Here is a 20,197-nt window from a genome sequence, read left to right on the forward strand (position 1 = left end):
GGCAAATGTAGTGCCCACCTTTAAAAAAAGGAAAGAAAGACAATCCAGGAAACTATAGATCAGTCAGTCTTATCTCAGTCCCTAGAAAAATCCTGGAGGGGATCCTCAAGGAATCCATTTTGTAGCACTTCGAAGAAGGGAAAGTGATCAGGAGTAATCAACATGGATTCACCAGGACAAATCATGCCTGACCAATCTGATTAGCTTCTATAATGAGGTAACTAGCTCTGTGGATATGGGAACATCAATGGATGTGATATACCTTGACTTTAACAAAGCTTTTGATACAGTCTCCCACAATATTCTTGTCCATAAGTTAAGGAAGTATGTAGTGGATAAATTTATTGTAAGGTGGATAGAAAGCTGGCTAGATAGTCGGGCCCAAAGGGTAGTGATCAATGGCTCAACATCTGGTTGGCAGTCAGTTTCAAGTGGAGAGCCCCAAGGATCAGTTCTAGGGCCAGTACTGTTCAACATCTTTATTAATGACCTGGATGAGGGGATGGATTGCACCCTCAGCAAATTTGCGGATGACACTAAGCTAGAGGGACAGCCTGATAAGTTGGAGGGTAGGGATAGGCTCCAGAGTGACCTAGATGAATTGGAGAATTGGGCCAAAAGAAATCTGATGAGGATCAGCAAGGAAAAGTGCAGAGTCCTGCACTTGGGACGGAAGAATCCCAAGTATTGCTAGAGGCTGGGGACTGAATCTTTAAGTAGCAGCGCAGCAGAAAAGGACCTGGTGATTACAGTGGATGACAGGATGGATACGAGTCAACAGTGTGCCCTTGTAGCCAACAAGGTGAATAGCGTATTGGTGTACATTAGGAGAAGCATTACCAGCAGATCTAGAGAAGTTATTATTTCCCTCTATTCAGGACCAGTCAGGCCACACTTGGAGCACTGCACCCAGTTCCGGTCATCCCCTAGTATAGAAAGTAGGGGGATTCATTAGAGTGGGTTCAGCAGAGTGCAACAAAATTATTAGGGGGCTAGAGCACATGACATATGAGGAGAGGCTGAGGGATTTGAAAAGTCATGGAGATCGGGAGAGATCCCGGATGACTGGAAAAAGGCAAATGTAGCACCCATATTTAAAAAAAGGGAAGAAGGATGATCCAGGGAACTATAGGCAGGTCAGTCTTACATCAGTCCCTGGGAAAATCATGGAGGGGCTCCTCAAAGAAGTCATTTTGAGGCACTTGAAGGAGGGGAAAATGATCAGGAATAGTTAGCATGGATTCATGAAGGGCAAGTCATGCCTGACGAATCTGATTAGTTTCTATGATGAGATAACTGGCTCTGTGGATGGGGGAAAATCAATGGATGTGATTTATCTTGACTTTAGCAAAGCTTTTGATACAGTCTCCCACAATATTCTTCTCAGCAAGTTAAAGGAATGTGGATTGGATAAATTGACAGTAAAATGGATAGAAAGCTGGCTAGAAGGTTGGGACCAGTGAGTAGTGATCAATGGCTCGATGTCAGGATGGCGGTCGGTTTCTAGTGGAGTGCCCCAAGGTTCTCTTCTGAGTCCTGTTCCGTTCAACATATTTATCAATGACCTAGATGAGGGGTTGGATTGCACCCTCAGCAAGTTTGCGGATGACACTAAGCTAGGGAGAGAGGTAGATACGCTGCAGGGTAGGGATAGGGTCCAGAGTGACTTAGACAAATTGGAAGACTGGGCTGCAAGAAATCTGATGAGGTTAAATAAGGACAAGTGCAGAGTCCTGCACCTGGGCCGGAAGAATCCCAAGCATTGGTACAGGCTGGGGTCTGACTGGCTCGGCAGTAGTTCTGCAGAAAAGGACCTGGGAGTTGTAGTGGAGGAGAAGCTGGACATGAGTCAACAGTGTGCCGTTGTAGCCAAGAAGGCTAATGGCATATTAGGTTGCATCAAGATGAGCGTTGCCAGTAGATCCAGAGAAGTGATTGTTCCCTTTATTCAGCTTTGGTAAGGCCGCATCTGGAGTACTATGTCCAGTTCTGGGCCCCCAGTTAAAAGAAGGATGTGGATACACTGGAGAGGGTCCAGTGGAGGGTGACCAAAATAATTAGGGGGCTGGAGCATATGACTTATGAAGAAAGGTTGAGGGAATTGGGAATGTTTAGTCTGCAGAAGAGAAGACTGAGGGGGGACTTACAGCCTTCAACTTACTGAAGCGAAGTTGCAAAGAGGCTGGAGGAGGCTCTTCACAGTGGTCACAGATGGCAGAACACAGAACAATGGTCTCAAGTTGCAGTTGGGAAGGTCCAGGTTGAACATTAGGAAAAACTTTTTCACTAGGAGGGTGGTGAAGCATTGCAATAGTCTATCCAGGGAAGTAGTGGAGTCTCCATCCCTGGAAGTGTTTGTCTCACCTCAACAAAGCCTTGGCTGATCTGATCTGATGGGTTTGGTCCTGCTTAGGGCAGGGGGCTGGACATGATGGCTTTTTTAGGTCTCTTTCAGCTCTACTGTTCTATGATTCTATGATTTGGGCTTATTTAGTTTGCAGAAGAGAAGGGAAAGGGGCGGTTTGATAGCAGCCTTCAACTTCCTGAAGTGGGGTTCTACAGAGGATGGAGAGCATCTGTTCTCTATAGTGACAGATGGCAGAACACGCAGCAATGGTCTGAAGTTACAGAGGGGGAAGTGTAGGTTGGATATTGGGAAAAGGTATTTTACAATGAGATTAATTGGACAATGGTGCTTGAAGTGACACAGCTGGAACAGCAGGCTTACCCCTGGAGACTTGCTGAGAGATGGGGGTCTCATTATGCACTGAGGGCCTCAGTATGTGCTTAGTATGCAGTATCTCTACAAGTTCCCACACCACTCAGTACATATCAGGCATCGATGGAAAATCAACCAGTACCAGACCACCTCTGGGCAGGTCCACCAGGACAGGGCTTAGTGTGCATGACACTGGGGCATCAGGCTCTTGGGCCCCAGGAGCATCTGGTACCTTCTGTGCCAACAGTGCCAGAGTTGATGGTATGGGTGCTGACAACTTGGGCTTCTGGGAGATACACACTAGAGAGTCAGAATGGTGCCACATCAGAGGTTTTGGGAAAGTCAAGCCCTTTTTTGGGATTGAACCCAGAGCTGAAGGGTGTGCTATGCATTGAGTATGTGGGTGTGAAGCCTTGCTGTAGAGGTTGAAGTGCTGACTCCATAAGGAGCTGCCATAGCCAAAAGTCATGTGCCTTATGAGTCTGAGGCTTGAAACCCCTGCAGATACAGCACTTACCTATTTCATGAGCTTCACCCAAATAACGAATGCAGGAGACATGAGGGTCGCTCACTGGCACGTCCTTTAAGCAGTCACAGCATTGCTTAAAGCCTTGGGACTTTTTCATTCCTTGACCCCAGGAGGGGAAAATGGCAGGAGAAGAAGAAAGACCTTCCCTACCGGAGACCTACTGAACACTAACTGAATTGAAATAATGGATATGCTAAATACAACTATTTACAACTTATGTACACAAGAAGGCTAGTGAGCTGCAGTGTAGCAGCAGGTACTTCAGACACATAGGAACAGCCTCATGGGTTAGTTATCAAGTTATCAAGCATGCAGAGAAAGGCAACCTAAAGGAATGCAAGAACTGGAGGGGCATCACATTACTGTCTATTCCAAGAAAAGTGTTCAATCGGATTCTCTTTGACAGAATGAAGACAGAAATTGATAGATAGCTCAGGGAAAAACAGGGCAGCTTCCAAAGCAAGAGATCCTGTACTGACCAAATAGCAATTCTCAGAGTGATCACAGACCAGTTGCTCAAGTGGAATTCCCTGGCCCCCGCCCTCTGTACACAAGCTTCAAAGACTTTGAAAAAGCTTTTGACAGTGTTGATAGAGACAGTTTGTGGAAACTGCTGAAACACCATGGCATCCCATCCAAAACTTGTTTCGTTCAATGTATGAACTCTTGACATGTCACGTTGTACACTATGGTGTCTTGACAGAATCCTTCACCATACTGTCGGGAACATCAACTTTCCTGTTCTTGATCACAATAGACTGGATTATGAGCAGGACAACAGATGGCCATCAACGAGGCATTCAGTGGACACTTTTCAAACAGCTGGAGGATGTTGATTTTGCTGCTGATGTCGCCCTCCTTTCACACCAACTTGAAAGCATGAAAGAAAAGCTCACAACACTAGACAAAACTGCTTCAATGACTGGACTGAGCTTTAACAAGGGAAAGACAAAGGCAATGAGGATCAACCAGTCCATCAACACCACCATCATACTCGGATGGGAAGACCTGGAAGATGTGAAGCAGTTCACTGAGTTGGGTAGTATTATGGGCATAGATAGAGGAAGAGATAAGGATATCAGTGCCAGGATAGGGAAACCAACAACTTAATTCAAGACTCTCCGTCCCATACAGAGTTCACAAATAATATCTGTGAAGATGAATTTGCAAATCTTCAACACAAATGTGAAGAGTGTGCTCTTGTATGGATGTAAGGCATACTAAAACATCTAAATAATCACAAGCTACAGACATTCATAAACAGATGCCTGAGGTACACTCTTCACATCAAATGGCAAGACTTTGTCACAAATGAGAAGCTGTCAAATAGAGCAGGACAAGAACCAATTGACATTGAAATCAAGAGAAGAAAGTGGGGATGACTAGAACACATTCTCAGAAAACCATCATCCAGCATAGTCCGTCAAGCTGTCATATGCAGCCCACAAGGAAAATTCAAAAGAGGAAGACCTCTTACAATGTGGAGAAGGTCTACTGAGATTGAAGGACAACTGGGGTACTCCTGGAGCCAGGTAGAAATTGGGTCCCAAGACAGAGTGAAGTGGAGGAGACTTGTAGATGACCTATGTCCCATGTGGCGTGCAAGGGTTAAGTAGTAGTAGTAGTAGTAGTAGCCGTCACAGGAAGTAAGAAAGAAGCTGAGTGGGTGCTGGGTCATCTGGGTCATATATAAGCTTTATATAGGTGCCATTGCAGAGGGCTCCCCAGTAGAGCTGGCTAGTAGTTGCTAGTGGAAAACTTTGAGAGCCATGCATGCACACACCTAACTCAAACACAAAACAAAAAAGCAGTCCTGTAGTACTTTAAAGACTGTGACTGTGTCTACACTAGCCCCAAACTTCGAAATGGCCATGTAAATGAAATACATATTCAGCGCCTCATTAGCATGTGGGCGGCGGTAGCACTTTGAAATTGACGCGGCTCGTCCCGACGGGTCTCCTTTTCGAAAGGACCCCCACCTACTTCGAAGTCCCCTTATTCCCATCTGCTCACAGGAATAAGGGGACTTTGAAGTAGGCGGGCTCCTTTCGAAAAGGAGCCCCGTCGGGACGAGCCGCACGGTGGCGAGCCGCGTCAATTTCAAAGTGCCACGGCCACCCGCATGCTAATGAGGCCCTGAATATGTATTTCAGCGTTTCATTAGTAAACTTCGAAATGGCCATTTGCATGGCCATTTCGAAGTTTGGGGCTAGTGTAGACATAGCCTACAAGTATAATTTATTGGGTGATGAGCTTCTGTGGGACAGACCCACTTCTTCAGATGTGGAAAACCCTTTTTTGTTTTGTGAAGATACAGACTAGCAAGGCTACTTCTCTGAGACTAACTCAAAGAGATATGAGCAAGCACTAGAAGAAGAAATTGCTTTACAGTAATAACTGTTACTGTTCACAACAACTACAGACATTATGGATCATTCCTGCAGCTGGGTGCAAATGACTATAGCTCTGTTTACTTCAGTGACACCATTGTCCATGTCTTTTGGAAGGGGCATGTTAATTAGGAGCTTTGCAATAGGTTAATGAAGTGCTGACATGCATATTCAGCACCTCATTAGCATAACAGTGGTCAGTCGTACTTTGAAAGTGCTGCTTTCAAAACGTAGATTGGTTGTATAGACACAGGATCTTCAAAATAACCCCACACTTCTAAATTCCCTTATTCCCATTTGTTTTGAAGCACCCACATCTATACAGCCAGTCTGCGTTCTGAAAGCAGCAGTTTTGAAGAGAAACTGGCCACTATTATGCTATTGAGTCCCTGAATACATATATTCCAAAGTGCCTCATTAACATGCTCCTTCCAAAAGGGAGGGGCATGGGTAGACACAGACTTTCTGATTTGCATGCACTAGGGATCTGGCCTTCAATATGATTCTGTTGGTGAGAATGGAGGGTTGGTTTTGTTTTTATTTAATATAATGGGACAAAAGGCTTATGTGACGCAGTAGTGAACATCTGGGATTGATCACAAGATCACAGGCTGGAAAGCATTCATCTGGCTTCTAGAAATAAACACATCTAGCTGAATGCTTTCCACAACTTTATTGTTTTAATGATCGACTGCAGGCTGAAAACAGCCATTTTATATTGTTTAATTCTCTCAGACTTTGCATTTTAGCTGTTTTTTTTCACATCATAGCATCAGGCAGAAATTAGATTGACTTTAATTCTCGAGTGGGGAAGTTTTAGTATGATTACTCTCTCCCCGCCCCATTGTTCTTGTTTATTTTCCTCTGCAAGATTACATGAAAAAATGGCAATCTTGCAACTTGGATTTTTATTAGTTTCATTTTTCACCAGTACCATGGGAGAGGCCCAATATGTAATGCAAGATGCAGCATTAATGCATTACATCGACCGACGTTTTCTATCATTAGAGGTATGTGCTATCTATATAATTGTGTCATAGGAACGTTGTCTCATTGCAAATATATTTGAAAGGCGGTGCATGTTCTTGTTTATATAAACTGCATATATGTTAATCATAACCAGTAAAATAACGAATAATATAAATGAAATTAAAAAGTTAGTAAGTATAATATGGTAATTAAAATTTGTAACTGCCATTTCATGTTATAGTATTATGTATCGTATCACAGCATTTTTATTGTATTATGAAGAACCAAGTTCTGCCACCAGTTGCATCTGTGTAATCCCATCAATAGAATGTAGATAAAAACCTGTAAATGTTTAAATTGCTGTCACGGTACATCTCCAGAACATTTGCATTTCCTGTTAGCATCACAAGGTTGCTGACAAAGGTTAATGATGAAGTAGTAAGCACTGAAAGTAGCTTGAAGCTTACAAGGCATTTCTCTGTCTGCAGGGAAGTGATGAGCACTATATTAAGCATTTTTGTATGCTTTAAGTGTATTTGCATTTCAACAAAAGACTAAAAAAATTCCCATGTGGTTGGGAGATGGAAAAAAAATTGGTTCTGCTAAATTTTGTAAGATGACAGTCTCTTAAACTGGGCAACCACCTACCCCTTTACCTGTCCTCTTCCTTCAGTTAAGATCACAGAATCGTGCTAATTAAATTGAGACTGTATTATTAAAAAAAAAATACAGAGATTTACATCATATTAGATCCTAAATGCCAGTTTCCCATCAAGCGTACTTTATTTAAACAGTGTCACCCATGCTCAGTAGGACAGGATTTACATGGGATGAATTATTAAATATTACTATCATGCCTTCAGCTTGTGATCTGTGTTAATAAATTAACTGTAAAGAAGCTGCAACAGTAGCCACTCCTGCCCTCCTTTCTCATGTGTAGCTCTCACTGGCTTCCACAGGAGCTTGCCTGAAAAAGCAGTGAAGGACTGAGCCAATGTTCTGTCCCAGGTGGGCTGGGATTAGTATTTCATTTACCTACACAAGAATGAAAATCATAGAAGTTTCAACTGGCTGTTTCCTCTATTTTGCTCCATAGGAGAAGAAATAAGTTTCCCTGCCCCCATCACCCCTGGTTCTGACCCCAAAGCCAGCCAACATCCTGAGGTTCTTGCAGATCTTGGGACATCTACAGAAGCTGATGTATGCAAAACTGTATGAGTGACGAGGACAGGACAGATATCTCCCAAACATTTCCACTTTCAGGGGAAAACAATGGCTTTATCCCTTCCACACACTTCCAGAAAGCTAAAACCAAGGGAGTAGTGATAAAGAAAGAGTAAACAGCTAGAGCAGAAAAGGGGAGGGGTAAATACAGGAGGGAGAAGCAGAAACTGGACACTGGGGAGCGTGAATGGAGATACTTTGTGTATTGAGGAGGAGAGATGGGTACATGGGCCTCTTGGCAGGGATTATGGTCATATGCAAAAATCCTTGTTAGTTCTTTAAATAATTCACATTAAATGTCATGTAGCTACATGACTCAGAGAGCTCTAAAAACCACAGCAAAGATTTCCGAGAATGCAACACATAACACAAACAGCCCAGTTCCTTTAGCAAACATAATTCCTCAATCATAGAACAGCTCATCTAACACCCAAAGGCTATGTCTAGATTATAGCGATTTGTTGGCAGAAGTTTTTGTCGCAAGATATCTTGTGACAAAACTTCTGTTGGCAGATCGCAGCCAGACCACAAAGCGGATCGAAAGAGTGATCTGCTCTGTCGACAGAGAGTGGCCAGATAGCCTGGCTGCTCTACCAGCATAACTGCCATTTGGAACCACGGCGGACAGGGCTGCAGGTCACCAGTTCCTTCCAGGTGCCCTGGCGAGACACACACCCCTGCTTTCCCTGCCTCTGCTTCAGTCATGCCTACATCCTTGAGGGACAGCCAGAGAAGAGCTTTGTGTCTTGGTGGGCAATGCAGCTGGTCCCTGGGAACCATGGTGCCAGAGCTGCCACCGGGGGGCTTCCTTTGCCCCCACCACAGAGATCCAGCAGCAGCTGCTGAACCTCCTGACGGCCAAGGGACCTTGCGATGGCTGCAGGATGCTCACATCTGTGCCCACTCCTCAAGTGCACAGGCGGCTCTGGAGGCATCACACCACTTCTGACTGGTGGGACTAGCTGGTCATGGGTCAGTGGGATGACCAGCAGTGGCTCCAGAATTTCTGAATGCAGAAGGCCACCTTCCTGGAGCTCTGTGCCTGGCTTGCCCTCTTCCTGAGGAGACAGGACACCTGGCTGTGGCCTGCCAAGCGTGTGGAGAAGGAGGTCACAGTTGCCCTCTGGAAGCTTGCCACCCTCAACAGTTACTGCTTGGTGGACAGCCAGTTCAGCGTGGGGAAGTCCACTACTGGGGCCATCCTCATGGAGGTAAGGCACTCCTGGGCTGCCGTGCCTACACGGGAGGTGGTGTCCTGCCAAAGCAGGGGACACTCAGGAAGCAGAGTCAGGGGGTTGGGGGGCGTGGAGGGGGGAAAAGCTCCATCCCTGGGGGACCATGTTGTCCAACTCTTGCGCAGCCCTGCTGCTGGGGTGGGGAGGTGCGATGACCTTCCCATGGGAGAGGCTCCTGGAGAGTTCAGTGGGGGGAATCCCCTAGGGCCCAGGGACTCCCCCCTTCAGTCCCCAACATGTGTGCTCAGTCTCCTCCCTCTGCAGGTTGTGATGGCCATCAACAAGATCCTGCTGCAGAGGATCATCCATATGGGCGACCCTGACAAAACTGTGGCTGAATTTGCCACCTTGGGGTTCCTGAAATGCATCCAGGCCATCGATGGGACCCACATCCCAATCTGCATCCTGAGCATAGCACATCCTAGTCCATGAACTGCAAAGGATACTTCTCCATGGTTCCGCAGGCCCTGGTCAACCATCATGGACAGTTTATGGACATTTGCATGGGTGGATGGGTGAGGCACATGATGCCCACATGTTCAGCAACTCCAGCCTGTGCTGGAGGCTGGAGGTGGGCACACTTGTCCCCTGTTATGAGCTGTCGGTCAGGGACATTCAGATGTCACTCTGGATCATGGGGGAATGCAGCCTAAACCCTCATGCCCTGGCTCATGAAACCAACCAGCCAGGATGCAGGTTGAGTGCACCTTCGGACACCTCAAGGCAGGCTTCAGGTGTCTGATGACCCACCTTGGCATGGGGAAGCACAATATACCCCAAGTTGTGATGGTGTGTTGTGCCCTGCACAAGACTGTGGAGGGGAAAAGAGAGACCTTCTTCCTGAGGCGGGGGTGGACGCGAGCCACAAGGGGCATGTTGATGAGCAGCCGGGTGCAACTGTCATCCACCAAGGCCATCAGGATGGGCTGCGGATCCAAGAGGCCCTGAGGGAGAGTTTCTCCCAAGCACCCCAGTAACCATCCCCAGGGCCCCCCTAGCAGGGGCCTTGGCCCACAGCCCTACCCCGTCCTCACCATGATCCCTCCCCTTCACCCTCTCACCCTCCACGATTCCAGAAGAATGAAGAGGGATGCAGGTGTGGTGAACAATTAACTGGCTTTTACTCAACAAAAATAAACATGTGCAAAACAAAAATAGTGCAGTTCAGAACTATTTAAAGATAAGAGACACATAACTACTTACAGTGGGGGACAGGCTTGGGACGGGGGATGGGGAGGCCTCAAGCCAAGCAGCTGCAAACCCAAAGTGAAGTGGGACCCCAGGCCGCGTTGACCTTTGGATCCCTTCCTGCCATGAGTTCAGGGCCCCCATCAAGAGCAGGAGGGGCTGTGGTGGGGTCTGGGTGGGAGGGGGAGCAGGGGAAGACTGGGGGCAGGGGAGCCAGCCATGGCCATCACCCACTGAAGCAGGTCCAGCATGCCCTGTGGGAGGGCCGGCAGGGGCAGGATGAAGGCGGTGAGAGAGAGGCAGCCATGGGCAGCTGAGCCATCATGTCCCATCAGACACTGGTGATGGCATCAAAGTGGGACATGAGTAGGTCCCAGGCCTGCAGCTGCCGCTCCATGGCCTGCATCATCGTCCAGCAGGCAGCATTGTGGTCCTGTTGGAGGTCCTCATAGACATGCCAATGGCCCCTCTGGCTGCAGGCTCACCCTGGTGGTGAGGTGGGGATGGCTCAACCCTTGGTCGGTACAGGTCCAGTTGTAAGTAAAACAAGGAAGAGAGACAGTGAGTCATTCATAGAGTGTGACCCCTAATGCCCTGCCCCACACCATAAGCAGCAACCAACACTCCCCAGGCCAAGGGACAGGAATGTCCTGGGAGCAAAAGCATGTGTGGCCTGCACAGAGGGCCCTGCCTCATGGGGGCTCCATGGCGCCTCTCGGACCCAGGCTGACCACAGCAATTCCACCCCATGCTCAATGGGCTAATGGCCAAGGTGGGGGGCTACAGCCACAGAAGGGTCCCCTCATGGGTGATGGGTGAGCTGGGAGCAGCCTCATCCTCCTCAGGGCCCACTCACCCACCTGCAGGTCACAGCACTGCTCATGGGAGCAGATGCTGCCTCTCGTCGACAGGCATGCCTGTGTCATGGGCGCTGCACTACTCGGCGTGTCTGGGGTCAGGTCTGTGCCCTTGTGCCTAGCCCACTTCCAGCCATGACAGGTGCTGGGAGGCCACCCCGCAAGGGCTGTGCCCAGGGTCTGTCTGCTGGCTCCGGGTGGTGCATGCTACTTTGCACATGGTTTCACATGCTGGGAACACAGCACAGCATCCCACTTGAGCCAGCCGGATGACACTTGCAGAACACCTTGTCTGCACCCACCTCCCATGCCCTGGGTGTGTGATGCGCAGGCTACCCTTCCCAGCTCTGAGGACGCCCTCGAGGTGGCCTGGCTGACAGGGACTAAATCGTGCTGCTGCATGCTGCTGCTGGCCTCCAACTCCATCTCTGGCTCAAGCAGGAGATTGTTCTCAGAGTGCTACTCCTCCTCCTCCTCTGGGGGCTCCCACTGCAGCATGGGGGGGCACTAAGCACATGTCTATGCTTCTATGATTCCCCCACCCCAGGATGTCATGCAGTAGGTTGCTGGTCCTGCCCCCAGAGCATTGGGCAGCATCCTGGGTCCAGACGTAGCCCTGGTGCAGTTCTTTTACCTTTGCCTGGAGCTGTTCCATGGTTTAGGGTGGTGGTGGGGGAAGTGGCCCCATTCGTCCAGGGCACTGGCCATCTGGGTATATATGGGGGCACTGCAGTGCTTTGCCTTCAGGTGCTGTAGGGTCTCCTCCTCACCCTGCGGGTCCAAAGGACTTGGACCTCAGCCCCAGTCCAGGAGGGGGCCCGTCTCTTGCTGCCTGAGGGTAGCTCCTGTGACCACACAGTCTGGTCCCTCGAGGGCCCAGGGGGGTTGCAGGCTCCCTGCTGGTGCACCATGGGGAACGCTTGCTGTTAAGGCGTGGCTGCAAGGGCATGGGGCACTGCAGAGTGCTACCTGGCTGCTTCCACACTCTCAGCTTCCTGTCACAGGGTTTCCCAGGTTCCCTGGCCAGAGGCAGGAACCATAGAGTGCTGATTGTGTGGACAGGGTGTCCCCTGGGGCACCTGCACAGTGCCCTGGAGGCCTTTTCTGTCAACAGAAGGCTCCCCGGAATGTCCATACCTGCTTTTTGTCAACAGCTGTCTGTCGATAGAGGTGTTCTTCCTCGCAGACAGCAGGGTACAGCTGTCGACAAAAGCACTGCTTTCTGTTGACTTACTCTCGAGAGACCATGCTTGGGAATCTGGATGTTCCTGAGATTTTGTGGAAAAAATGGCCATTTTGTCGACAAAACCCTCTAATCTAGACATAACCAAAATGAAAAGCTTGAAACCTTCAGCGTAAAGTACCACAATTGAGTACCCAGTCTATTAACTAGCTAGGTCCACCATTCTTCTGAATCTGTCCTAAGATATTGGCACATTTTCAAAAACTCATCAGATAAGCAGTGTGGCTTAATGGAAGGAGCATTGGACTAGGCTCCAGGACACCTGGGTTTTATTCTCAGCTCTGGCGCTGCCTTGCTGCATGCCGCTTGGCAAATCATAGTGCTCCCTGCCTCAGTTTCCCCCACCATAAAGTTTTATTTATGATTTGTTGATGAAAAGTCCTATAAAAATCACTGGCTTTTAGAAATCACCTAGTCTTTGACAGAGTTCTGACGCACTAAAGGGGCCTAAATTTTCAGAAGTGCCTGACAATCCTGGTATCTTGGTTTTTGAGGGGTCAATATGAAACAGCTTGGAGAGTTCTGGTTTTCAGAGGGTGGGAACTCCACACTTTTACACAAAATATACCTGAACCACCCCCACCAGACTAAACCCTTGCTGCACTAGACTGCTCCCCTGACTCCAGCCTTAAACCCCATGCAGTCCCAAACTGCCCCCAGCCTAAGATCCCCCACAGTCCCAAACCACCTCCCACCCCAGCCTTAAACCTCCCCCCACAGCCCCAAACTGCCCCCTATCCACCCCCAAGCTTAAACCCCCTTGCAGCCCTAAACTACTCTGCTGCCAGCCCCATGCCGCAGCTGGGGATTCTTCCCCCTGGGCCGGCAGTGTCTCGGCACTCCAGCCACTGGAGCTCTGCTGCTGGCCCCGCACCCCAGCCAGGACTCTGCCCTAGGGCCAGGGGCGGCTCTGCACCACAGCCGCCAGGGCTCTGCTGCAGCCCACCCCATGGCAGCTGGTTCTACCTTGACAGCCGGCCCAGCAGGCCAGATAAAAAGGCTCTGTGGGCTGCCTGTTGGATATCCCTGCACTAGACACTTTTGAAAATGCTCCTGGATGGTAGGGTCCATTCGAAATGGTCAGATGGGCAAGGCCTGACTGAAGATGAGCTCATCTGGCATTGGCTGAATAGGTGTACTGGTCTTTCAAACAGTGACAAAAATCTGAATTCCATTGCCATATCTTCTTCGAGTCTACTGTCACAGCTATTACTATTTTGACACAAACTTCCTTCACAAATTCTGATTTGTAAGTCAAAATTTTGAATTTCCATTTTAAATGCTAAAGAAGATTAAGTAGCATTAACTCTAGATCACATATCTATTGAGCAAGCAAAGCAACATGTGAAATGTGACTGGTTCCTGGCTCTAACAGCCCCTGCATTCACATTTTTATGAGACTCAGCAGGGATCCGACAAGGGGATTCTGAGTGCCCTCGGGGAGGGAGGGGTCACCAGTGATTTCTCTGTTCTGCAGCCCAATCCTCTAATCGGTTCTACCAGGGCTCACCTCTACAAAGATCTGGATTTCAGACTTCATAGCAAGGGAGAATGCAGCAATTTAATCATAAATATGAATTTCAGTGACTTCTTCATACAGATTAGTAAGTGACCAGAGAGAGGTAGTCGAAATGGGGAAAGAGGGGTGGCAGTTATATTTATAAACAGAGTACGTATTAAACCTTGTGTATAGAAAATACACATATAATCACAAGCAAATATATATTTTGTATATTCTGTATTCCATTTCAAGAGCAGGCTGGAAAAATGCAACCAAGATGTACTGGATTATGTACAAGAATTCCGAGAGTTTTCAAGGAGGATTGTATCACGCCTGGAGGGCCTGAAAGTTTATAAGGCTGAGATAAAAAATGAATTGGAGCTTTTGCTATCAAGAGTTGAAAGAGCTCAAAGGGACATTGACTATTTTGAATCAAACAGAGAATCTACTGCTTGTGTGGAAGTAGATGAAGACCTGGAGAAAAAGCTGCTAAATGAAGAAGCAGAAAAAAAAAGGAAAGTCAAGCTCATGCTTAATGCAAGTAAGAACTATTTACTTTTCAAAACTTAGATCTAAAGAGAGCCAGGCCTCAGTCAATACATTTTGACAGTTACGTGGATAAAGAATATTTACAAGTGTACGTTCTTTAAGGCTATGTCTGCACTTAGTAAAAACTTCGAAATGGCTATGCTAGTGGCCAGATCGAAGAATACTAATGAGGCACTGAAATGTATATTCAGCGCCTCATTAGCACGCTGGCAGCTGCGGCACTTCAAAATTGCCGTGTTTCACTGCCGCACGGTTTGTCTACAAGAGTGTCCTTTTCAAAAGGACCCAGCCAACATCAAAATCCCCTTATTCCTATGAGCTCATAGGAGTAAGGGGATTTCAAAGTTGGTGGGGTCCTTTCGAAAAGGACCCCAGTATACACGAGCTGCACAGCAGCAAAACGCGGCAATTGCAAAGTGCTGCAGCCACCAGCATGCTAATGAGGCGCTCAATATGCATTTCAGCGCCTTATTAATATTCTTTGATCTGGCTATTAGCATGGCCATTTCGAAGTTTTTACTAAGTGTAGACATGGCCTAAGTGTGTTAATATTGATCTTTCAACCAAGGAAACAAATACACCAATATGATAAGAGAAATGGTGTAATTAAAATACTTGTTATATGCGTACTGTATTGCATGTTAAACTGGCTTCTGGCAAACAGATCTTTAATTGGAACAAGAACATTAAAAATCTGCTCGGGGTACGTTCAGGCATCTGGTACAGCTCCCAAGATAATTCCACCTCTGATTCCTTTCTGTTTCCTTAAGGTTATTCCACTCAGGTCTCAGGCCTCTAATCATCACCACTCTGAGAAACTCACATGACACTCAGCCTCCAGACTGTAGATTTAAGCTGCACGTGCAATTCACGGTGATCACCTTAGAACATCTGAATTCAGTTGACGGTTTAACCTGAAATCTAGAGGGCAGAGTTTCTCAAACTTTTTTTATAAAAGCAAAAAAGCAGTCAAGTAGCACTTTAAAGACTAACCAAATAATGTATTTGGAGAGCTTTCGTGGGACAGACTTCTTCAGACTATAGCCACACCAGAACAGACTCAATATTTAAGGCACAGAGAACCAAATATAGTAATCCAGATGGACAAATCAGAAAAAAAATTATCAAGGTGAGCAAATCAGAGAGTAGAGGGGCAAAAGCAGCCGGGGGCAGGGCGGGGAGAGTGAAGAATTAGATGAAGCCAAGTATGCAAACGAGCCCCTATAATGACCCAGAAAATTCCCATCCCGGTTCAAAAACGTGTTTGAGCCGGGATGGGAATTTTCTGGGTCATTATAGGGGCTCGTTTGCATACTTGGCTTCATCTAATTCTTGACTCCCCACCCGCTTCTGCCCCCTACTCTCTGATTTGCTCACCTTGATAATTTTTTTTTCTGATTTGTCCACCTGGATTACTATTTTGGTTGTCTGTGCCTTAAATATTGAGTCTGTTCTGGTATGGCTATGATCTGAAGAAGCAGGTCTGTCCCACGAAAGCTCTCTAAATACATTATTTTGTTAAAGTGCTAATGGACTGCTTTTTTGTTTTGATAGTATATAGACTAGCATGGCTTTCTCTCTGTTACTATTCAACATGCAAAGCACTTTTTTTATAAAGTACCTGCAAATACCCTCAGATGTCTCTTGTGTACTCCTAACGGCAGCAGATTAAGTAACGTGGTCCTAAGGTAATCTGAAGTCTTGAAACAAGTGCTATTCAACCTTTCCAGATTGCTGTACCCTTTTCAGGAGCCAGATTTGTTTTGCCTGCTACTAACTTACACCTCATTTATGAACTACTTACAAAAATATGCACAAATATCACAGAAGACTACTACTGAAAAATTAGGTGACTTTCTACCATCTTATTATCAAATAAATGAATTGGAATAGAAATGTTGTTACTTATATTTCAGCATAAGGCGTATGAAGCAGTAGAAACAGGTCATTGTCTGAATGAACTTTTAGATTGTACTGACTTTACTAGTAGAAACAATGAGAAGTCCTGTGACACCTTATAGACTAACAGATTTTTTGGAGCATAAGCTTTCATGGGCTAAGACCCACTTTGTCAGATGTGTGACTTTACTATTGTTTTTTTTAATGTATTCTGTTATAAAACTAGGCAAATATCTATCCCTGGAAGGCCTTGTACTACTGGTAGAGAAGCACTGCTGTAGGGGTCAGAAGCAGGGCCGACCATAGAGGTGGAGGACTGTCCAGGATGTCACAGTCAGGAGGGACTGTCAGAGTACTGCAAGCTAGTGGGCCTTGGCTGCTGGAGTAGTGGTGAGTGCTGGCAAAGCTATGGCTGGAGCCCTACCTGGTCAGCAGGGCAAGGCGCAGGCGACGCCTCCTAAAGCTGCCAGTCTGGCTGAGAGGAGTAGGCAGCAGGTCTTTCAGCTCTTGCTCCTGCAGAGCAGGCCAACCCTTGGGTTACCTCCCTGTGGGCCTGGTGGTCAGCGGGTATCTGGCTGGAGGAATCACAGGCTTAGAAACTCCTTCCTGTGCAGCCTGGCCTGGGCGGCCAGAAAGCAGCAGCTACTGGCCAGGCACCCAGTCAAAAAGCAAAGTCACTATTAGCAGCAGCGCAGAAGTAAAAGAGGCATGGTGTAGCATTGCCTCCCTTACTTTTGTGCTGCTGCTGGCAGTGGTGCTGCCTTCACAGTTGGACAGTAGAAACCTTCAAGATCATGGAAGCCTCTGGGTAAAGGAAGTGGGAGCAAGGACTCAGATCCTTTCACTTGCCCATTTCACTAGAGTGGTAGAGAAGCAAGGTAAGTTGCTCTCACTTGAGGGCCCATTCCTGTGCTTATATTTGGGTATGCGCAGGCACAGATTGTGCAGGAGTGGTTGATATTCCAACCCGGCCTTGTCTGGGAGTGAGACATGGCATTTCTGCCCATTAGGCATCAAACTGCTGTCTGAGTCTGATGGGGTGAAATTTGGAAGCATCCTAGGGCAGTAGAGGCATCCCCAGTCTTTCATGTTAACAGCAGTAACCGAAGAAGTGCATATAAAGCAGGTATCAGTATCCAAAAGTACAAAAAGAGGTCTGTGTCTGGAGGCAATGTGAGTAATTCTGTTGACTTCAATCGATTTGGATCAAGTAAAAAGAGAGGAGGCTGATGATAGAAGACCAAAGCAAACTCTTGCCTTCTATGTTTCATCTACTGCCAAAACTTCTTGCTTTAGGGGCTTGCTTGTTCTGTTTGGCTAATAAGATTGCACATTATTAAAAGACATTCTTAAACTTACAAGTAGTGTCTTTTGTAATTTGTTAGTGCCCTTGGCAAGCAAGCTGTTTATGTCTCTAGTCTACATTATAATAAAATGTTTGCTGTAAGGGACAGAGATTTGATAACGTTTGAGAATTCCCTGAGCACGATTCCTCACTGCCTGGCATCTTGTGGAGCTTTAATACCTGTGAAAAGTGGGTGTAACATGCTACCAACTCAGAATTATCTAATTTTTTTGTGGTAGTAAGATTTTGCACTCCCTTCATACAGGTGTGTATATGAACATATCACTTTGGCAAGTCACATAGCCCTAGTCCCATGACATGCCTCTAACCTGACTGAGTTGCTTTGCTAATCCTATACCACTCCATGGAATGTCCCAAAGCCAGAGAGATTCCTGACTTTAGGATCCAGCTGCTCTTTGGCTCTTTTATGTTGCCTGGGTGATGAGAAGGGGCCAGAACAAAACCCAAAATTGGGATAATTATATTTAGACTTCATATGGGATGCTGTTTTTCATGTTAGGGCTTTTTATGTTGTTAAGGGGAAAGGCTAGTAGCGAGCCCCAAAGATAGTATGTTAAAATTCAATAACTCAGACTTTAACCTGTGGATCATTTATAAGTAAAGGGCTTGATTCTTCTTTCCTGCTGTTGTAAACCAGCAGTAACCTCACTACAGACATTGTACATACACCCACATAAAACTCAGCTGAACGAGAGAAGAATCAAAGCTGCTGGTCTATGTCTCTTCTCAGTAACAATAATACAATTCTGTTTGGGTGGTATTGATGTAACAGACCAGAAACTGGCCCCATATACATAGCTGGAGATAGGTAATAAGTTTCCATGGCAGAAGATGTTGCTTCTATGCTATGAAATAAGTTTTTTGATTACTTAACTCCATTTTGATGCTACATTTACAGACATTTTGCACATACTCTAATCAACGGATGAAGAAAGGGACTAAGAATTCAAAGAGGGAATAATCAGATGATTCACAGTTATTCCATTTTTATGATCCTTTATATTTGGATTGTTTCCTCACAGGTTGTGACAACATGCTTGTCAGCATCAAGTCCCTAAAGATAGTTAAGAAGGCTGGAAATGTGCACGGCTCTTGGATGACAGATCCAGGCAAAGACCATCTGAAGGTTTATTTCTTAAGTGGAGCCAAGAAAAATGTTATTTTGGAATTTGCAAATATCCAGGCATTTACAGAAAGGAATCATAAGCGAACACCACGGAGAGTTAACCTACCATTTTCCTGGCAGGGAACTGGCCATGTTATATATAATGGTTTCCTGTTTTATCACAAGTATGGTTCTTTAAATGAGATAGTGAAATACAACATCCAAAAAAGAAAGGTAACGGACAGAATGCTTCTGCCAGGTGCTGGACAGATTCCTACGTATGAACTGTTTCCTGCTACTAAAATAGATCTTGCTGTTGATGAACAAGGGCTGTGGGCAATTCATGCAGAACCAGACACAAGTGGAAACCTTGTCATCACAAAAATCAACCACATGACTATGGCTGTGGATCATACTTGGGACACATCATGCAACAGCAAGAATGCTGAAGCAGCTTTTCTGATGTGTGGCACTCTCTATGTTGTGTACAACTCTGCTAGTGGAGGCACATCTCGGATAGCATGTGTGTATGATGTCTTAGATGCTATAAATACATATGAAATCCCTGCGATACCTTTCCCCAAACGTCAGGGTAGCCATTCCATGATACATTATAACCCCAAAGAAAAACAATTATTTGCCTGGGCAAATGGATCCCAGATTCTTTACAAACTTCAGACAAAGCAAAAAGGTTAATATCTTTAGGAACTTTTCACAGACAATTAATTAAAATAAGCTTAAGACCAATGGCCCAAGTTCTTTTCTCAGCTACCAACATAGAATTCCCCTTGCTCTTATTTGCTCACTGTTAGATGCAACATGTCATACAGTTTATCATACTTACAAATCCAGGGAAGAAGGAGTCTATTCTCATCTCAATGGGAAGAAACGTATAACTTCTTGGCTACGTCTACATGAGCCCCAAACTTCGAAATGGCCACGCAAATGGCCATTTCGAAGTTTACTAATGAAGCACTGAAATGCTTATTCAGTGCTTCATTAGCATGCGGGCGGCCGCGGCACTTTGAAATTGACGCGGCTCACCGCCGCGCGTCTCATCCAGACAGGGCTCCTTTTCGAAAGGACCCTGCCTACTTCGAAGTCCCCTTATTCCAATGAGCAGATGGGAATAAGGGGACTTCGAAGTAGGCAGGGTCCTTTCGAAAAGAAGCCCCGTTTGGACGAGACACGCAGCGGCAAGCTGCGGCAATTTCGAAGTGCCGCGGCCGCCCGCATGCTAATGAAGCACTGAATATGCATTTCAGCGCTTCATTAGTAAACTTCGAAATGGCCATTTGCGTGGCCATTTCAAAGTTTGGGGCTCGTGTAGACACGGCCCTTGAGCATTAAATTGAGTTTATTCCCATCCGCTAGAACTTTCACCTCCTCCCCTCTCCCACCCCCAGACACATTAAGGCTGATA

General features: G+C 46.5%; 1 protein-coding gene across 1 annotated transcript; it reads left to right on the forward strand.

Annotated features, from left to right (window-relative positions):
• The first annotated feature begins 6,236 nt into the window (after window positions 1–6,236).
• On the forward strand, window positions 6,237–19,706 carry OLFML1 (olfactomedin like 1). The gene is made up of 3 exons (XM_074998906.1): window positions 6,237–6,648; window positions 14,108–14,396; window positions 18,692–19,706. The coding sequence occupies exons 1-3, from the start codon at window positions 6,460–6,462 to the stop codon at window positions 19,468–19,470; spliced, it is 1,257 nt and encodes a 418-aa protein (XP_074855007.1). The 5' UTR covers window positions 6,237–6,459; the 3' UTR covers window positions 19,471–19,706.
• The last annotated feature ends 491 nt before the right edge of the window (window positions 19,707–20,197 follow it).

Source organism: Carettochelys insculpta, chromosome 6 (genome assembly GCF_033958435.1).
Source record: "Carettochelys insculpta isolate YL-2023 chromosome 6, ASM3395843v1, whole genome shotgun sequence".
Lineage (NCBI taxonomy): Eukaryota > Metazoa > Chordata > Testudines > Carettochelyidae > Carettochelys > Carettochelys insculpta.